The sequence below is a fragment of the Canis lupus genome, chromosome 38 (genome assembly GCF_048164855.1).
Source record: "Canis lupus baileyi chromosome 38, mCanLup2.hap1, whole genome shotgun sequence".
In the NCBI taxonomy this organism is placed as follows: Eukaryota; Metazoa; Chordata; class Mammalia; order Carnivora; family Canidae; genus Canis; species Canis lupus.
In genome coordinates this window covers 23,737,849-23,750,399 of record NC_132875.1, presented here as the reverse complement: position 1 = coordinate 23,750,399, position 12,551 = coordinate 23,737,849, and the positions used below count along the sequence as shown (strand labels likewise).

Genomic DNA, 12,551 nt, shown 5'->3' with positions numbered 1-12,551 from the left:
GTTGCTGCCTCTCCCCAGATGGTGGGCTGCCAGGGGCACGGGAATGTATGTTCCTGTGGTGACCAGGTCCTTGGGTTGGGGGATGCCACCCCCTCACCAGCTGGTGCCCAGGGACGTTGCAGGCCAAGACTGCACCTCTGGGCTAGTGTGCCAGGGCAGAAAGGAGTCTTGCCAAAGCCATCTGTTCTGAGGGCATCTAGGCACATGATCTTGGAGCTGGGGTGGGTAGGGTTGGGGAGATAAGGGGGAAAGGGCCAGGGTCCTATGAACAAAGGACAACTCTCTCTAGACAAATCTAGGCCCCCGCACTGGCTTTGTGTGACCTTGGGACTCACTGCACTTAGCTGGACCCACATTTCCTGTCTGTTGGATAACACCCTGCTGGTTGGGACTAGATGATCTTCGGGGGCTTCATAGTCAGGATTCAGTATCTGGTCAGCGGGAGGGAATAGGGAGCAAGGGGCAGCATTGAGGAACACCTCTGGCAAACACACAGACCCTTCCACTCCTGCCTTCACACAGCAGCCTGACAAACCAAGGAAAAGACAATGTCTCCTATACAGACATCTTTGACAGGGGATGGGGGTGAAGAAGATTCTTCTCAGCCCCCTGTGGACCTCCCCAGTGGCTCCTGGTGTGCATGACCGGAGTGCACCTCAGTGGATGGAGAACGTTTCTTGCATACTCCTTGCCATCATCATCATCATCATCATCATCATCGGAGAACTAGATGATCTTCGAGATCCACTTCATCCACGTTCACTTTCTCGTGGAAGAACTGCCCCAGTCTGCAGAGCCTCCCCCTGGTGATTCTTGTTGGGGCCCCAGGTGGTGGGTGGCAGTGTGCTCAAAGTGCCTTAAGTTGGCCTCTTGGAATTTTTGGATTCTGTCTGAAAAAAAGCTAGAAAGGTAAGCCCCATCCCTCTCAGTGCTCCATCACCTGCTGCTGCTCCCTTAGAGACAAGGAACTGTCAGCCCCTTGAAGAAATGCCTAGAGAAGAGAAGAGGAGCTGACAGAGAAAGAGAAGGAGAGAGGAGGGGGAGAGGGAGGGGGGACCTATGGAGAGGTGGCGGGGAGAGGGAGAGAGAGAATTCCTTCTCACCAGACACAAGAATAAGATGGGGGACCCCCGCTGAGCAAAGAGGAGGGGAAACAGCTGGACACCAGGCAGAAGAGAAGTCTGATTGGCCTTGGCCGCCTCAGCCCAGCTCCCTGGCCATACCCTGGCCCACTGCGCACAACCTGCACAACCTTTCCGCCAGAGTCCCCACTTCTCTAGAAGCTGCGAGGGGAGGCTCAGTTCTGGAACAGGAGGATGGGAGTACCTGCAGGGTAAGATTCACAGTTTGAGGCTTTGGGCCCACCGGGATGCAAATGAAGGGCTAGGGTGCTGGGCTGGCAGATGCAGCTGAGGAAGAAGGGAGGGAGTTTAGGGCTCCTGGCAGGGAACTTGGAGGGAAGGGATGGGGGAAGGCTCTGATGGAGGGCTCCTTGTTGCTGCTGCAGAGGGCTTCCCCTAGCCCAGCTAAATGAATAGAGCGGGAGAATCCCGCTCATGAGGCACTGATGCAGCTGGCTTTGGGGAGGATTCCACTACCAGAGACACACCAGGTCCCTCACACCCACACCACACCCATTTCCTCCCCTGCCTGCCCATGTGTGCACACATGTACACATGCTCATCACATGCTCACGGGCCCATCACGCACATACATTCTCACCTGTGCACACACCCAGAGACCCAGGGGACTCGGGACGTGTACGTACTACCACTACCACATTGCAAGAACACTTGGTTTCCTGTAATCATTTGCTACTAAAAAGCTGCATTTAGAAAGTATATTTTATAAACATTCTTTTTTAGATTATACATTAGTTTTTAAACACAGGTGCTCTGAATGCACTCTCATTAGATGTGCCCTATTTATTTCTGCATACCTCTGCCGCCCAGAGATAAGTCCAGTGCCTGGGAACATAACAGACATGCCATGAATGTTTGTTGAGTGAATGAATAATTCTTTAGGAGCTCCTGAACAATCCTTTAAAAAGCCACAAGACTTCTTGATGATGAAGTTTATCTAAATCTAGCTGAGTGACTAATGGTTGTACTCTGTGTGTGTGGCTGTATAAGAGAGAACATCCGTAGACGTGCACGAGAATGTGCCTAATCAGGAGGGAGGTGGGCAGCTAGGAAACAGGCATGCGAGGAGCGAACGAGCTTTTGCCAGGTGTCTACACACGCCTGTGTGAGTGAATAGAAGTGTGGGTGGGAGCATTTAGGCACTAACGTGGGGTGGTGGTGGGAGGGGCTGCCAGGAGATGCTCTCCCACCCCCAGACATAACCCCAGCCTTTAGGGGGTTTGCACATGCAATGAACACGCTGAGTGTACAAGGAATGGCCTGGGTTTACAAGTGTGGGAATGGGAAGCAGGGTGAGTCTGTGAACTGTTCCCACGACGCTCGAGAGAGAGCCCTGCCTCTTTGTTGCCCTTCCTCCTGCCCTGTCCCCAGGACTGGACGCTGAGGTGATTCGACCCCATTCTCGCTTCTGCTGCCACCTGCTCCCAGGGTCCCCATGAAGCTCCCAGCATTTCTGAGCCTGCTGGCCCTGGTGCTGCTGGAAGCGGGGACAGCTTCTCTCCCCAAGGAGAGGAAGCGGAGAGATGAGATGCACGGGGAAGGTGATTCTTATGTAGTCCTGGGGAACTATGTCCTGGGCCCGGACAACTATGATGAGGTCATTGACCTCAGCGACTACGAGGGGCTCATGGACTACGGGGACCAGCTCCCTGAGGTAAGGGCACGACAGCAGACTGGCGGTGTTCCCTATAAGACGCTGAGCACCGGAGGCCTGGCCCCTTGTAGGTGTTTCAAGCCTCCTCCTCTCTCCCCAGGAGGTGGAAATTCTGGTCCCTCCCTAAGAACTTGTCACTTAGATGACACTAAGAAACAGGACAACAAACGTTCAAGTTTTTTGTTGGTTTGTAGTAAACTCGGTGGGACACCTCGCCCTTAAAAGTCATGTATCTGTCCTGATGCCTTTAAGGAAGATCATAAGCCGTATCTCGCTGGGAAGGGGGTCAGCCTTGTCTTCATCCTCTCGTTAGAAAAAGAAGCTCTGCCACCCCATCTGCTCTTATGCTGTCTTCTGGTCTGAAGCTTTTTCCTGGCCCTTTCTTGCCTTCCAAGGGGCTGAACTGGAGCCTACACCCATTAGCTGCGTGAGCTTGGTCAGTGCTGGGCAAGGGGAAGCACGCTGGCCTGGGTGATCCAGAGATGAGGATTCTAGCTCTGGCACAGCAGGGCTGCCAGCTGCCTGCCTCCTTGATCCTCAGTGCTCCCTGGGTCCACTTCCTTCTCCATATAGGGAAGATGTTGGATCCCCTGGTCTTTAGAAAGTTCCCTTCTGGGGCACCTGGGTGGCTCAGTTGGTTAAGCCTCTTCGTTTGCTCAGGTCATGATCCTGGGGTCCTGGCACCAGAGCCGGGAACCTGCCTCTCCCTCTGTCCCTTCCCCTGCTTGTGTTCTCTTTCTCTCTCTCAAATAAATAAATAAAATCTTTTTAAAAATTTAAAAAAGAGGGATCCCTGGGTGGCGCAGCAGTTTGGCGCCTGCCTTTGGCCCAGGGCGCGATCCTGGAGACCCAGGATCGAATCCCACGTCGGGCTCCCGGTGCATGGAGCCTGCTTCTCCCTCTGCCTGTGTATCTGCCCCTCTCTCTCTCTCTCTCTCTCTGTGTGACTATCATGAATAAATAAATAAAATCTTTAAAAAAAAAATTTAAAAAAGAAGTTCACTTCCTTCCTCCCTCTTTCTCCACAGTGACTCTTTGCAAATGTAAAACTAGTCACTGAGGTCCCCAGAGTTCAAAGTAAAGTCCTTTCTCAGGCAAAAACCTGGCCAAGTGTGTGCTGTGTGCTATGTCTCCAGGCTAAAGTGACCAACCTGGCTCCTCCCACCGGGATCAGTTCTGCTCAGAGCACAATGACTCCAAGGACCCTATCTTTGAAGCCCACGATGATCAGGCCTACGGAGCTGGGCGTCCTGGGCTCCCCAAACAGCCACGGTGAGTCCACGGTCACACGACTCAATATGCAAAGGCCAGAGGATCTGCAGTCATGACCCAGCCCCCAGGCCTCCCACAGTCAAGTGTGGTCAGGGTAGGAAGTAGAGGGTCAGTGCTAGCCCTCACTGTAAGGGAGAGGAGGAGAAATAGCCACAGTAAGAAACAGAAAGAAAACCTAAGGTTTTGGGCTGTATGTACAAATTGGATGGGATGGAGGAAAAAGGCAAGGACTCTGCTATGCCTAGCAGAGCCACCCTACCTTAATTAATAGCATCACTACGGGAGCAGGTTGAATGGTAATTAGATTAGAGACAATTAAAAGCCTGTCGAGAAGAATAAATAACATTGTGGCTGTCACTTGGCACGGAGGCAAATGAAGCAGTCATACTGCTTTTCAGTTCTAAATTCCCTCTTTAGTAGCATTTTCCCCTTCCTGACACCCTCCTGGAGGCTGGGACGCTGGCATAGCTGGCAATAAGGGGGTGGCACTCTGCTGGGGATCAGGCCTGAAGCAGAGGAGGGATGCAGTTAATTCCTGACCTGCTGGTCCCCGGTTCCTATTCTCTTGAGATATTTGCCTTGGGTGGACCTTGGGTATTGGGGCATCAATAGGAATCCATGACCTCTAGAGCTATAGAATCCCAGGCTTCCCAGGACTGCAAAGGGCCTCAGCTGGACCTGCCATTCAAGGCATTGGGATAAGAAGGACACTGAGCTCCTCTCTGCTCCACCTACACTAGTCACTGCCTGCAAAACAGAGCTGCCTCTTTATCTCGGGGATGTGTCGCTGTTAACCAATTTCCCCTTCGAGCTGTACTGGCGGTGGTCTCCCATAATCTCTGTCCCTTGTAATGACACATGATGGAAACCACATGCGTTCTTCAGTGGTATGAGCCAGTGGTGCCTCCCAATTTTTTAAAGCCAGTTTGGGTTTGATGGCCTGGCCTGTGTCTAATGACCACTGGTCATGGAATGAGAACAGTAGAGAGCTGTTTCCCAATAGAATACTGGGATGCTGACAAGAAGGGAAAATGTATTGCACTCCATCAAAAGCCACTCCATCGTGGCTCTATTACATTTCTTGGAGCCATACAGAACATGTCTTACTCCTCACCCAAAAGGCAGCTGGCAGAGCCAGCAACCCTGGGCCATTCCACTTAATTCTGGCTTTATTTCATTGTCAGTGTGCCTTTGGGGACCAGAGAGGAGCCCCATGGAAAAGAAACCAACGGATGTCCTAGAAACGCCCACATAGGTCCAGGAAAACCTACATAGGACTGGAGCCTGATAAAAGCACCCGTGAGCCAGGACCGGGTAGTACCTGGGAACGGGTCTGAGTGCCAGGCTGGGAGCAGCCAGCAGCACTGCCCTAGTGCATCGTGACCCTCAGTTCTGGCCAGGGCTCAGACACTCCCTGGAGTGAGGGCCGTTGGTCCCAGAGGCTAAAGGAAGTCTAAGAAGGGTCTCCCTTTGTTCTGTCTTCCACCTGGGCCAGGCCTGCCCACCTGTCTCATCTGCGTGTGCCTTGGCTCCTCTGTGTACTGTGATGATGCTGACCTGGAGAACATCCCTCCTCTCCCCAAGACAACCACTTACCTGTATGCCCGCTTCAACCGCATCCGCCGGATTCGAGCTGGAGACTTCAAGGGGCTGAGTATGCAGTGCCCTGGCAGAAGAGGGGGGATGGGCCTGGCATGGGGGTGCCCCAGGGCCATCTGCCTTGCCACTCAGCCACACAAATAGTCACAGACACAGTGTCCCACCTGAGGTAGCCTTTCCCTGTTAGTTTTCATTCTCTCCAGCTACCAAATGGAAATAGCCCGAAGTCTCTCTAATTCCTTCCCTTGAAGATTTTGGATAATAAAAGTGTTCTGTTCCCTTCAAAGCTCTGGAAAGCTGGGAAGGGGGAGATATGATCAAGCCTACATTTTCAGGATTCCAAGCTGCTGTAGCTCTGTGCCCTCCTGGGTTCTGACTCCATAGCACTGACGCTGTTTACCTGCTTGTCGTTTGTTGTCTATTTTGCTCCTTATACCCCACCTCGAATAGGAGACCTGGGCTCTCACCTAGATTCCATCACTAATTCTCAGCCCTCTGGGCTATAGCATCTTTTTGTGTAAACTAATGGTAAAGGGTGGGGGTGGAATGGGTCCAGGGGTTGGTGGGCCCGTTGAATCTCACTCTCTACCAAACCCATCCAAGGTGGGCAGCCACCACTCAGGGCAGAACTCCATGGGCAAGCACTGCAGAATCTGAGGGCTTTCCTACAGGGTCCTGGTTTATAACATTATTTCTTCCAGCTTGGACCTCATCCAGGTGGAGAACTGGCTGGCATTCCCTGTCTTAAAAGGGATGGAGTAGGGGACAGGTGGGTCCAGCAAGGGCAAGGAAAGGTGGCATGCGCTGTGTCTCTGTGTTCTCCCCGTGCCCCACAGCAAAGCTGAAGAGAATTGACCTTTCCAGCAATTCCATCTCCTCCATTGATGACGACGCCCTCCGCCTGCTGCCCGCCCTGCAGGACCTGATCCTCCCAGAGAACCAGCTGGCAGCCCTGCCTGCGCTGCCCCCTGCCATTGAGGTGCTGGATGCCCGCCACAACCAGCTCCAGAGTTCAGGGATACAGCCTGAAGCTCTCAGGGTGAGCCTATCCGCACACACCAGGCCCTCATGGGCTATCCCTGCTCTGACCCTGTTCAGGGTATGAAAATCAAACCCCATTTTCTTCATCTGTTCCCATTTGTTTTATTAACCTTTTGTTGTTGTTGTTGTTGTTGTTGCAAGAGACTGACTCTGACTCAAAAAAAAGGTGTGTGGGGGGGTTGTTTAACAACATCCTAGCCCAAGGACCTCCAGGAGAAGGACATTCTGGCTTCGTGGGCCTGTTACAGGAGATGGGGGTGGGTGCTGCCAGAAGCCAAGGTCAGCAGCTCTCACTGTCCCTCTTCTGGGCATGTGGCCTCTTGGCCTCTTTCTGCACGTCCATTCCATCCACCTGTCTGCACCCTCAGCTTCTGCTCCCCTAAAACACTGGCTAGCATGTGACCTGCAGTCCTGCCAGACCCGACTCTAACTCCACGGAAACTTTTCCTCCCCGCCACTAGCTGACTAATCACCATCTTTCTGTGAGCAAGTGCTTAAGGAGACAGTCTGACTGTTGCTGGCGGCCGGTGCCCACGGGAAGGGCGAGCTAACACAGGGCCCGCGTCAGGCCCCTGCGGCTGCCCGCCTCACGGGCTGGGATGAGCTCCAGGAGCAGTCCCCTGAGGAAATGAGCAGGCGTGTGGACAAGCCTGCCCCCAGTTCTGCCACCCTCTCCGCCTGGCCTCCTGTGTGCCCGTGGCCATCATTCGGCTGCTCTGGGTGTCTCCTGAACACGCTCCTCACAGCCGTCCCTGGTTTAGCGTTTGGAGACTTTTCATTTGGGAAAAATGCCTTCTGCTAGCAGAAAAGTTGAGGCTGGAGTGAGGCTGGTCCCCTCGTCCTCCCTCCCACCCCGTCCCTGCCGGCCCTTGCCCTGCTCCTCATCAGCAGCTGACCAGCTCCCCCATGCTCCCTCGGCTGCCAGATCTCAGTGGCACCTGCAGTCCCTCTACCTCTGGTGGGAGTGAGTGCCTGGGAGCTCCGGAGAGACTGGGCATCCCCTGAGCACCCAGTACCGAGCCTGGCATGGGGCTGAGGCTCGGGAAACCCCTCAGTGAATGAATAGAGTCACACCAGGCGCCCCTCACTGCCTGGCCCAGCAGCACTGGCCAGCCTCCTGTGCCCTCTGCCTCCTCCCTAGGCACTCGAGAAGCTGCAGTTCCTCTACCTGGCTGACAACCTTCTGGACTCCATCCCTGGGCCTCTGCCCCCAAGCCTGCGTTCGCTGCATTTGCAGGTAAGCAGCCTCCCCAGGAGCAAGACCACTGAGTAGAGCTGGGGAGGGGAAGGGGGCAGATAACCAGGAGCATCTTTAGGCAGTAGGGGCAAGCACCTCCTTCACTGGGAGCTTCCTGGAAATAGGGATGGGAGATCTTGCCCAGACCATTGTCCATAGACTCAGTGGGTCCGCCTTCCTTTCCTTCTCCTAAAAACGCTTCCTGTCCCTCCATGTCCTATATCCCATCTCACCTGACTACTTGCTACTTCCCTGCCTCCCTTCCCCTCTGTCTCCTTCTCCTCTCTTGTCTCTCTTACTCTCTCCCCTTGCTCTTGATCCAGCCTCCAGGGGCCATCTCTCCTCCCTCCTTTGCTGCATGGCCTTTCATGGCCCATAAGGGCCTCAGTTTCTCCACTCTCAAGAGGGGAATTGGTGGGGAGAGCTCACCGATCTGCCTTCAGTAATGCCTGAGGGCCCTCTCCAGGCATAGGTTTGGCAGCTGTCAGTGTGTTCTTTCCAGAATAACATGATAGAGACCATGCAGACAGACGCCTTCTGTGACCCCGAGGAGCACAAACACAGCCGGAGGTGGCTGGAAGACATCCGCCTGGATGGCAATCCCATCAACCTGGGCCTCTTCCCCAGCGCCTACTTCTGCCTGCCTCGGCTCCCCACGGGCCACTGCTGCTAGCTCACGGCTCCCAGCTCACGGCTCCCCACTCCCCAGCAAGGGGCCTCACCACCTGCCAAAGGCACAGACTGCCTCCACCTCCACAGGGTGTCCTTTGTTCACAGGGGAATCAGCCTCCCAAGCCAACTGCAAAACTCACCCCCACTCCCTTCCTCCACCTGCTACACCCGAGCACACACACACATGCACACACATATACACACAGATATACATCCACAGACATGTACATATACACAGACATATAGACATATAGACATATACACAGAGACAGACATACACGCATAGACACACAGACACATGTACACAGACACACCGATGCACAGATATACACACACGTAGACATACACACGTGTGCATGTGCAGAATGTCCTTCAGTAACCAAATTCGCATTTCTCATCCTCTTTCCTGTTAAGGAAAACCTTACGGCTCCTGACTCAGAGAAAAGTAGCATCTGCAGCAAAGCTCATTCAAATATTCCCCATCCCTCCTACCCACACAGAATGTCAGGAAGTCATGGAAGAGGAAGAGGAGAAGAAAAGGAGGAAGCGGGAGAAGCAGTGGCATGCTTTAGCCAGCTCTTACTACAAGGCTTCCAGAACCAATTGTTACATCTTCCAGAATTTCATACGCCAGTCATTAAACACCGCTTTTATTAAAGATTAAATTATAAGCTTGCATTTAAATATATGATGTTGAAAATAAATGTAATAAATACTCAGACTCATTACTTCCCAATTATTTTACTAGTAACCATGTTCTTGAACTTATTTATGTCTATGACATACTATACAATGACATCGCTCACGTGCTCATCGCTCCCCAATGACACTCTCGGTGACATCACCTTGGTAGTTTGAAACTGGCCGTGGTGGGAGTATTTGCAGCACGGTTATCAGTAAAGGCTACACATTGGGATCCTTCGAGAAGGGGGGGGGGGAGAGGGAGGGGGGAGAGAGGAGGGTGGAGAGAGAGAGAGAGAGAGAGAGAGAGGGAGAGCTGGTTGTCAAGTTTTGCCAGCGCACCACTGAGGAGCTATTTCACCCACTAGGGGTAGGTTGTGGTTTCCACGGGCCTTGCTTTATTTTCTTGCTCTTCTAAGTTAAGGGCTTCCTGTCAGATTTGGAGGGAGCCATTCGTCAGGATGGAGACAGACAGGAATCTTGACCTGGATGCCCTCTGTGTAGCCCTTACCCGTTCCTGGCTCCCTGGACCAACCAGAGGGTTTCTATCCTTTCCGCGCTCTCTTCCATGGTTAACCACCAGAGAGCAGCCGTGCGCAGACGAATAAAGAAAGCGATTACTCGCTTGCACCCTTGGCTTCTGGGCGAGGCCTGCTGCGATGGGAGATGGGAAGAAGGCCAACTATGATCTAGGTGACTTGTTCCTTGAATTATAAGGAGAGGAGAGATGTCACCCTTCTCCTTATAAGGAGATGTTGGGTAAGGGGGACGTAATGGATGGGAGCTTGGCATCCGGCGTTGGCTGAAGCATAGAAGAGGGTTGAGGCCGGCAATTTTGTTGAGCACCTGCTTGCCATGTGCCAGGCACTGTGTTATATGCTGGTGGTAAGATGATGTGGAGGCCGAGAAAATTAGGGCCATTCAAGTTCAACATTGGCACAAGTACAGCCATTGTAGCTTTGGCAGCCATCTCAGGCCACTGTGACCAGGCCACTGTGACCAGGTACTGAACTGCACCTTACCCCGGCTACAGGCAAAATCACAAAGCACGCCCTTATCAGAATAAGGAAGCAAGAGCTTGTGAGACCTCTTTACTGGAGATTCTCACCCCCCTACCCTTACTGAAAAACCCCACCTTACCCCAGACCAGCCCATAAAAACCCAGCTGTAACCCACCTCGGGGTCCAAGTCCCTGCTCTGCTATGTCGGGTATACTTGGACCCAAGCTCGAGCTTGTTAATAAACTCATGTACTTGCATCAGTGTCGGCTCCTCGGTGGTTTTCTCGGATTCGCAATCTTGGGCACAACAATGACATACTTTTCCTCATGGAGCTTAGAGTCTGGCACAGGAAATACATGTGCAAAAAACAGTCACACAACCACTCTGTACAGCTCATGACACAGACAATAGGAGGAATCTACCAAACGCTATGAGAGCTTATAGCAGGGAGACCCAGTCTGATTTTCCAGCAGACCTTGAAGAAACAACAGCTAAGCTAAAACCTGAGGGAGAAATAAGAGTAGTTAGCCAGGCACTCTGTGATTAGCCAAGGCAATCACTCAAGGTGGGGGAGGGGTTGGTTCCCCAAGTCTGGGACAGGGGGCAGGTATACGTCCTGAGGCCCACATGGAAGCTATTGCACTTGCCGGCATCCCCTGCATGTCTAGTACCTCTCCAAGGACTTCGGATACTCAAGATAGTGCTGGAAGCAGAAAAATCAGGGATTATTAGTCACATTCCTGAGATGAAGAAATCAAGAACCCCAGAAGATAAAAGCACTTACCAGAGCTCACATGGCTAGCTGAGGTTTGGATGGAGATGCAACCCACAGACCACAAATGGAGTGGGATGTCTTAAAGGTGAGGGGTGTCCCAGTTGGTCTCGCACTGCCTGTTCCCTCTCTCCTAGAGATCCAGGGATTCGGCACACTTGGGGCTGGGCAAAGAGTGAGCCAATAGCTTCTCACTTTTCCGAACAGCAGAGAACAGTAGAATTTCAGAACAGCAAAGTTCTGGCCCTTCCTCTTCCTGTCTTCCAAGGAGCTTGCTACACTAGGAGGGCTCTCTCTCTCTCTCTCTCTCTCTCTCTGTCTGTCTCTCACTTGCTCTCTCTCATCTGCAAGTCCTATCTTCCTCCACACCCTGGCTGTGTATTGGATTATGACAAGGCCTAGGCATGCAACCACTGCAAGCCTCAAGTTCCCCAACTGCAAGGAACCCCATGATGAAAAAAAACCCAGACAATTTTCTAGAACTAGAGCTCCTGGGTGCTAGAAAGCACATCATACCCACGTGCCCCTAGGTTAATCTGTGTTGACAGAGAAAGTCATCTGACCCCCCACTGTAGGGCAGAGAAGGGGCTGATAATTCCTGGACTCCTGGAATTTGCCTGATACCATAATAGAAGCTATTATGCACATCAACTCATTGGATCCCAAGAACAACCCTAGAAAGTAGGGATGTTTATCCCACGCTGGAGACGAGGCAAGAGGCAACGCTTACAGAAAGGCAGTGGCCCATATGAACAGAGCAGTTAAGTGGCAGAGCCAGGATTCAAAACCGGGTCCCTCTTGACACAGGGTCCCAAGTCCTCTCTTATACTTCACTCAGGCGGGCAGGCACAGGCGCTGTTTTCAAAGCCAGTGGCAGAAGGCAGCTCCTGATGGCTGTTTCCCTGAGGTTCCTACTCAGGGCAGGATCTCCCTGGGGACCTGCTGCCTGTGCAGCTGTCTCCTCGCTAATCTCCAGTGTGGGGCTAGGGAAACCCAAGGAATAGAAAGAATGTTGGCTGCCTCCCTGAAGTCTGTCCCCAGGCTCCTCCGGAATCTAGAGAGGGGATGGGCCAGGAGAGAAATCCAACGCTGCTCCCAGCAGCTGTTGCATCCTAACAAGAAGGATCTAGGCCTCTGACTTCTCAGGGGCCTAAAGCAGTTAGGGTTAGGCTCCTGGCCAGAGAGAGGAGAGCACCTCTTTATCCAGAGCGAGGCTCCGCTGTCCTGCTGAATGGCAAAGAGTGACAGTGGATGGGAGTCTGGGGAAGGGACCCTGGTGGGGAGAGACGGTACTTAGGCACGATGACTGCCTCACTGCCAGTGAGCAGTCTGAGGTTGGCTTAAAACCCAGCCCTTCCAACAGCAGGACTTTCCAAGCCTGAACTCACCTGGCTTGTGAGTGGCCATCGTACCTGTGCTCAACCTTGCTCTGGCGGCCATCCTGCCAGCCCTGTAGGGGGAAGCACCTCTTCCGTCTTCA

General features: G+C 52.9%; 1 protein-coding gene across 2 annotated transcripts; it reads left to right on the top strand.

The window, feature by feature from the left end:
- Nucleotides 1-1,209: 1,209 nt before the first annotated feature.
- Nucleotides 1,210-9,333, top strand: OPTC (opticin). Of its 2 annotated transcripts, XM_072814911.1 has the most exons (7): nucleotides 1,210-1,333; nucleotides 2,514-2,796; nucleotides 3,933-4,068; nucleotides 5,564-5,722; nucleotides 6,504-6,706; nucleotides 7,850-7,945; nucleotides 8,448-9,333. In XM_072814911.1, the coding sequence occupies exons 2-7, from the start codon at nucleotides 2,578-2,580 to the stop codon at nucleotides 8,616-8,618; spliced, it is 984 nt and encodes a 327-aa protein (XP_072671012.1). In that variant the 5' UTR covers nucleotides 1,210-1,333; nucleotides 2,514-2,577; the 3' UTR covers nucleotides 8,619-9,333. The 2 variants fall into 2 exon arrangements, with proteins under 2 accessions (XP_072671012.1, XP_072671013.1); XM_072814912.1 differs by lacking the exon at nucleotides 1,210-1,333 and having other exon boundaries at nucleotides 2,447-2,796.
- Nucleotides 9,334-12,551: the final 3,218 nt, after the last annotated feature.

What these genes read in the sequence shown, in the direction of transcription:
- OPTC (XM_072814911.1), top strand. Translation starts at nt 2,578, where the DNA reads ATGAAGCTCCCAGCATTTCTGAGCCTGCTGGCCCTGGTGCTGCTGGAA. An exon ending in ACGGGGACCAGCTCCCTGAG is followed by an intron (nt 2,797 to 3,932) that starts GTAAGGGCACGA and finishes CTATGTCTCCAG; the next exon opens with GCTAAAGTGACCAACCTGGC. An exon ending in TGGAGACTTCAAGGGGCTGA is followed by an intron (nt 5,723 to 6,503) that starts GTATGCAGTGCC and finishes CGTGCCCCACAG; the next exon opens with CAAAGCTGAAGAGAATTGAC.